The 7,362-nt window shown below is 53.8% G+C and overlaps 1 protein-coding gene across 1 annotated transcript; it reads right to left on the reverse strand.

Annotated features, from left to right (window-relative positions):
• CSUI_010950 (cyclin-dependent kinase regulatory subunit) lies at nucleotides 1–6,791 on the reverse strand. Its single transcript, XM_068071051.1, has 7 exons — nucleotides 5,158–6,791; nucleotides 4,355–4,945; nucleotides 3,470–3,561; nucleotides 2,617–2,731; nucleotides 2,217–2,287; nucleotides 1,175–1,265; nucleotides 1–253 (listed from the first exon to the last, which is right to left on the reverse strand). Exons 1-7 carry the CDS (start codon nucleotides 5,917–5,919, stop codon nucleotides 38–40), a joined length of 1,938 nt encoding a protein of 645 aa, XP_067916974.1. The 5' UTR covers nucleotides 5,920–6,791; the 3' UTR covers nucleotides 1–37.
• Nucleotides 6,792–7,362: the final 571 nt, after the last annotated feature.

The raw sequence follows: 7,362 nt of genomic DNA on the forward strand, positions 1-7,362 counted from the left end.
CGGACGACAGGGCCGGGAACAGGGGAACAACACCACACTATCTTTTGAAGCGCAGTGCATGATTAAACAAAAAGAGCTCGTAGAGCGAAGGCATACTGCTCTGGGCGACCTTAGTCCTCTTCGAAGGAGTTGCCGAGTGATCTAGCAGTTCGTCTACGGTCTCAGCCGCGTCCTCCATAAGAAGCCAGTCGTTCTTGAGCACGACGTTGGCGTCTAGCAGAGGGCAGACTTTAGCGATTCCTTTCCTGATATTCTGCAATCAGGACATTGCAGCCCGCATGCGCGTCTTTCGGGACGCTCAAGGATACGTGAGATCGGTACACGGATCAAGCCTGCACCTCTCCTTGGTTTCATCATCCATAGAAAATTTGTGAGAACCGGACTGACATGGCCTGGTCCTGCTGTATACGCCCACGCTGGGACGTCCAAGCCCGGCTATTTCAGAAGTTGTACCTTGGCACATCTGCTCGGTCCCCATCGCGAACTCGTTTACTAGCCACCACGAGTGCGACACACTGTCACAATCTTACCTCTGTTACGGGTGATGACAACCTTCAAGAAGCACAGCTAAAGGTGTAGAATGCGTCGCAGGCGCTAACTGTCGGAATTTCGTGTGCGCCGGTAAAACTGAAGACCGGGGGCACAAAAGCGAGGATTCTAGACCCGGTCCGGAACGCTGGCTGAGACTTTCTTTGTAACTCGCACACCACTGTGCACCGGGGCAAATTTTGCGCGTACAGCTGCTGTGGTTCTCTGTCACCCGTACGTGCTACCGAGATGGGGCATTCTTCCTTTGTAGGAGTCGTTATAGTGCAGCGATATACGGTCTTCAGCACAAGCAAGCACCAAATCTCTACCGGGAGCATACGCATGCTCACTCGCTGAAGTGTATTGCCGACACCACTAGTCGGCCCGGGTTTGTGAACTACTCTCCTCGTAGCCTCTCGCTGTACCCCCACTACGCTTCTCTTTTCTTCAGAGGAAAACAAAGAATATGGGTGCCACAAGTCATGGCACGGGGAGAGCTCAACCGCAGCGGCATCAGCAGCGAAATGCGGGCTCTCCTCCTTTTCTGTAGACACCTTCACAACGCGCTTAACCAAGACCACACGGTGCTGCGGGGGGGCTGAGCCGGGCCGTACCCGGTCGAATAGCGGGATTAGTGTGTGATTACCTTAACAAGAGTGGCTCGAAGGCGGTCGTGCCGGGTTCTTAAAGCTTTTTCAGCAGCTGATTCTCCTAGTACTGCATCGGCTAGCCGAGGCCTGTAACCGCACAAGAAATCACTGGAACTTCTATGCTCATCTCATGGCCGCGGGGGTGGCAGGCATGCTTTCCTTTGCTTGCCAGTTGCGTGTACATTACCGCGCCTCAGCTGCAGCCTTTGAGAAAAGTGTACTCCCGCATTCTCGCAGACGTCAGAGGGCTGGATCTGTTGTATGCCTGCTTACGTCCTAACGGGGCTCTCGTTTTTATGAGCTCAAGAACATACCACAACAACAGGTAAGCTCAGTACGCTGAAATGTGTCCGGATGTATCTACGGCTTGCTACAAGGTGGCGTCTCGAACGCGCAAGTACCCAGTCACCCTGGAGACAACAGGTGTCCACGATGCAAGGATTCTACTAACGAACGCCGGATAGTATACCTCAACTCCCCAGAGTGTTGCTTGGGTTTGGCACTAGCTTTTGTGCTGCCTTCCATTTCCCTCGGCTCCGAGTAGAAAGAAAAGACGAAGAAAAGGCAAATCGTGGCTCCAGCCAAAAGGCACCCACTATTTCGCTCACCCCGTGCAAACCGACTTCTACTGAAGTTCGTCGATCCAAAGAAAAACTAGAACATACTGCCGTGCTGTTACTTGGCACGTCAAGGAGAGTTGAAGCGCTTCAACACCAGTCCGACAAATTGGTTGTATCCACGGACACAGCTTGAGGATATTCGTTCCCAGTGCTCTACGGGCAGGCCCGAAAACAAGCAGCGGTGAGGCACTTCTATCTGCCTTCCCGAGTCTGCTTGGAGACGTGCAGTTTCGTGCAATGAGGAAGTTTCGAGGAGGTTCTCCGCAGTTCAAGAATGGCGGCGAGAAACGTCGTGGACTTCCAGCCACCTGCTGTAGTCAGGCGTATGCTCATTATCCAGTGAACGCCCAGGCCAGACCCGTTTCATCTGCACCAGGCGTGTCAGCTGCCTACCAATGCGTCCAGAAGGTTGACTCACTTGGCAAAGAAAAAGACATGCGGCTCGTATGGGCTCCATCCTCGGTGCAGCCAGCCTGTGCTCATTCGAATCTGAAAAGGGAGAGCAAGGCTACGTGAGAGGCAGGGTGTACGGAGCAGTCCCTATGCTGAGTCTATGCAACTACGATACCGCAAGGAAGCTGGACGGACACTTTACCTATTTCCTGCCTACACACGAGCCAGCGTCCACTGGATCCGTTTACCAAACTCCGACACCTCATGGCCATGCTTATGCGCGAGAAATGGCAAATGCTGTTTGCTGTTCACCCCGTAAGGGGGACGGCCAAACACTAGGTTTGAGCCTTCACGCTTGACCGTGAATTGAACGAAAGCGCCGTCAAAGCCGTGAAAAAACGTACAACCGTTTCGCTTGCACGTACTCCAAGCGATCTCCAAAGTTTTTCAGTCAGCGGCTTTTTCAACCGCCAGTCCGATAGATTCTGGGCTGCCGTCCACCGCGAGAGAAAAGGATGGTTCATCGGAAGTGTCACCGTCCTGAAGCGATCAACGTGAAAAACAGGAAGGTGTTATAAAAGCTGCTACCAATGGATTGGTGTACGGACACGTAAGGTATCCAAGCAAAACCAGAGAGATAACCTTGATATCGGTCTCCCTCGAAGTTTTCTACGCTCAGTACACTACGTTTTACAAGAAAGGGACACCTAAAGTGAAATATCTGTGTGGAATTAGTCAGCCAGCGTGCGGGGGGGAGTGTGCAAGGTGACCTCAATGGTCCGAGCCACATGCGGCAACCAAACCTGCCGTCTCCGTTTTGCTCAGATGCAACCTCGTACCAACAAAGAACACGCACGTTTCGCGTTGTAACGATGCGATAATCCGGTACCTTCTTATTCACACTGAGGGTTACCGACCGTAACAAACACCCGAGCAGCGTCGTAAACCGAACGGACCACACACACGGTATGGTAACTGACTCGTGCAGCCGCAGTGCGAGGCTGGCCCAACCAAATACAAGACTGAGTTTCTCGATTGTCTCACCACGTTCGAATCCGAAACGGGCACAGGCATTCAAGAGTGTACGGACACCACAGAAGGGATGGGGGCACCTAAGAGTGTACGTACACCGGACATCAACTCTGTGGACGGGATACTCACGTTGGCAGATGTACTTTCAGTTGAGTGACTGGCTAAGAGAATTTGTGTGACAGTCTAGCTGACTGCCTTCCTTGATGTCACTAAGACGAACTCGCCACCTTTCCTCTGTCAACTCACCTGTACTCATAAGCATCGTCACTGTACTTTTCCGAATACACGATCCGCTGCTTGATTGCTTCGGTAACAAGAGCTTGCATCAGCTCAACTAGCTGCACAAGATGAACATGCACAAGAGGAGGGGCAAAGTTACGTGCCAGCCAGAAGCCGCTTATTTGACACGTAGTATGTGCCGGGGTCTGTCTTCTGTTCAGAAGAAGGAGAACGCTGTAGTGATGAGTGACGGTCCGGTGTTGACGGACTTCCACGTAAGGATTTCTGCAGCGGTACCTCTTCTGTAAAGTAGCCATCGGAGTAATGCCGAGTGAGGAAGAACCACCCATCTTCTTCTAGGCACGTACGGAGGCCTTCTCCTCTGTGTTTGTGGTTACTCAAGGTGCCCTTACAGAAACTGTCACGCGCACTGCATGGCCGCAGCCGCCAACGTTGCCAGCTGCTGAACCGGGCCTCTCCTGCTAGACTGGTGGGCGTGCAGCTGCAACATGTCGCTACGCTATTGCTCGTAGTGCGCCAAAAGCCGGATAAGGAATCTCAGCGGGCATCTTTGGGCCTTCCGGCTACAGGGCGTCAGAGTCCCCCTCGATTGCTGGGAGGATGACGTACTGGAATAACCAACCTCTTTCTTGCGATGATGCCCGGAGTACCGTATCGTGTGCACTGGGGCTGAAAGAAGATTTTTACAAACCAGGTCGTCTACTGGCTGTTCACTGGATTCGAAGGGCTAGGCCTGACTACCTCTTCAACGTATCAGGACTAAGTTGCACAGGCGTCTGCAGTACAGCCTAAGCCCGTGCCAGCACGCCAGCCGAGTGTAGTGAGAATTTTCGTTGCGCAGGATGCACTCTAACCCGGATGCAGGGACCCCTTGAGCTATCTGCATCTCACTCTCATTTCTTCCATTGTCTCTTTCGCTCCACGTGCCGTTGTGGCTGGTCGTGCGGGGGCCTGGGATCCACTTGCTTCTTCTGCACCGTCCTGTAGGAACCAGTCGTCTTCAAAATCAAACTCCCAGAAACTTTCTTCTTCGTCTGATGACTCATCTCTTGATCTGACACGTATGGACAGAGCTGGAGAGGTCCGTGAGATCCTTTCTCTCTCTGTGTCAGCCGGGTGAGCCGTCGAACTATCCCTCTCCTCAGGGAGACCCTCACGGAGGAGGCGCCCTTCCCGTTCTGCTGGCGGTTCGCGGCTCCCCCGCCACGGCAAGGTGGCCCAGCTTCTTTCCGTAGTGGAGACCACGTCACAGCGGTGCGCCCGAGCTTCTACAGGCGCTAGATCGGGACAGCAGGCATTAATGGAGGACGGTGGTTGCACGTTGTGCCGGGGCTCGTCATTTTGTAAGAGGTGACCGTGCGAAGACTGCTGGCCCCACTCTCGTTGCAGACGAGAAACCGCGCCGGCCTTTGACTTCGGCGCCGTGGTTCTGGCATTGTCTTCCGCGCGTCTCCGTGAGGCGTTGTTGACGACCCCTGCAGACTGGATACCACAGGCATCAACACTGCTGCCGTGCTTAGGACTGAGGGTACTGGAAATTGCATGGACGGAGGACAGGGTTAGGATTCTCCATCAACTGCGAGACTGCTGCGCCACCCTTGCACAGGCAGCCGGTTCGTGCTAGAAGGAGCCGTCGGTCGAGTAGCTATCAGGACCGAGGCTAGGTCGGCTGCCTCGTGTTTGGCCTCCTTTACCTGGCCCGTATTTTGCAGCAGAGCTTCACAGGCGCCAGCACGAGTGTCACCCTTGCAGCCGCGGGGGGAGCGCTGTGGTTTCTCTTTCACAAGCTCAGGCGCGGTTTCAACTGCTGTACCTGCAAGACCGTCCCCCCTTCGTGAAGACTCATCGAGATCAGTACAGCCTGCAGAGACGGAGTTCGTCACTAAGGCTTTACAGCTCCCTCCGCCTATGGGTGCTGGGAGAGCGGCTCTTTCAGCTCCCTCAGATGGTCTACACCCTTCACTCCTATTGTTAAGCGGGCTTTGATAGTTGCCGCCCCCGGGTATCCAGGCAGGAACTGTTGGGTTCAAAGGTGCGTGGTCATCTGGCTCAGTGGCGACTCCCGTACTACCAGGGTGCTTGTCTCGCGCAGCGACGCGGAAGCCTTTTTCATATACTGGCCGCGATCCCGCCTCACTGCCCAGATATACAAATGACTCCTTCAAGTCTTTGCTCGTACTGGAAACTGCAGTTGACAGTGATGCTCCAGCTCCAATTGGGGAAGAATCCTCGACACCACAGGCATCTTGGGGTCGAGCGGCGCCATCCCACCGGCGTTTGCTTCTGAGTGTCTTATTCGAAATTGTACACGATGGACAACAGGAGGTGCAAACAATGCGCGGAGGCGAGGAATTCCGTGGTCCATCGGCAGCTGAGATGAAGTTTTCGTTCGTTCCCAGGGTTGGGGGAGAACGCGCAGACAAGTGGAAAGGCGTCGCCCTGGTAGTCTCTGACATAATATGCTCGGAAACACGCGTACGTGTGAGTCAGCCAGCCGGGCCGGGTCTGGCGCGTCTAAAACGACGCGGTATCTCGTGCACTCAAAACGTATCAAAACATATTTCACACGCCACAGCTGGAAACTCAAGAGGGCAATCTCGGGTCGTGAATGACAGCTGCGCGTAAACTATGACAGCGGGTCGTGACAATGGTTCAGGGGAAAAAGGCGGCGACCCGGCCGGTTCGAAATATCTCCACTTTGCCACACGAGCGACTATGGGCAAGTATTAAGAAAACGGAATAAACCTGCGAACGGTTTTTTATCCATAGACAGTTGGAGACTGCGAAGCAGCGGGGGGTTGAACATTCTTGACAAAGTGACCAAGCCAAACTATATGAGAAAAAACGTCAGCCATATTACACGGTGCGAAACGGCTTTCTCAGACGAAGCGCTGCAGTCGTTTTCCAAGCATGACGCTCGACACCTATGCCAAGTTGACAAAGTAGTAAAAACCTTGCCGCTGTCGTTCAGGCTCGTCGACCAGGTTCAGCCGAGGATCCAGACTCCACAGAACGTACGCCACCAGGCTCAAAGCCGGCAGCCTGCGAACTGACATCAAGCTGAATCGATGCTCCTTCGAGTGAATGAGCGGGGTTCACTCAACAGTTCCGAGGTGCAAGCTTTCAGAAGGGGGAAGGTCATTCTGCGCACTTCAGAACAGCTCGCTCGTTCTCTGCTTCCTAAAAAGTTGTAGTGCGGAGTCGCGTTCTCTTCTTGGGGGACTGTCGGTCGAAGCTCTCCATGTCGGCTCCCCTTTTGTGTCACTTCTTTTCTGAATCTTTTCGAAGCTCAGAGCCTCTGCCCGAGCTAGGACTCGTAGCAAAATCACCTACAGCCTGTTGAGATTGTTTTGTGGCGCTGCCGAGTGCGACATATCGGGGGAGTCGCGTCTCTTATTCCGCCTCCNNGAGCATTTGAGCCATGCCGCTTCGTATGCACTGCCTACTGCTGCTTTCACGAGCTCGTATACTTGGTGGTCTGTCTACGAAAAGAGCTTTTCTGTTTTCCGAGTTGACACTTGTGGTTTCGAAATGCAACGATACCGCAGTCACACTGACACAACCACGATAGCGCATTTACACAACCGCCCGAATACAAGTGTAATACGAGAAGCGGCATGGCTCAAATGCTCCTCTCGGAACCGAAGACCAGCATGCAGCGCCACAAAACAATCTCAGAAGAAACGTAGCAGGAAAGGCATTAACAGCTACACAAAATAACATTGGTGTGAGCTTCGCCACGCCCAGCACGATCAGAAGCAACCGCGAAGCTCTCTTCCCGTCACCCTGCTACGGACTGCTAAGCGGAAGAAAAGAACGAACTCTTCTCTCTTGCGCTGTCCAGCCTGTCGCTGCCGAGTGCGACATATCGGGGGAGTCGCGTCTCTTATTCCGCCTCC

The sequence above is a fragment of the Cystoisospora suis genome (genome assembly GCF_002600585.1).
Source record: "Cystoisospora suis strain Wien I chromosome Unknown contig_9006, whole genome shotgun sequence".
Lineage (NCBI taxonomy): Eukaryota > Apicomplexa > Conoidasida > Eucoccidiorida > Sarcocystidae > Cystoisospora > Cystoisospora suis.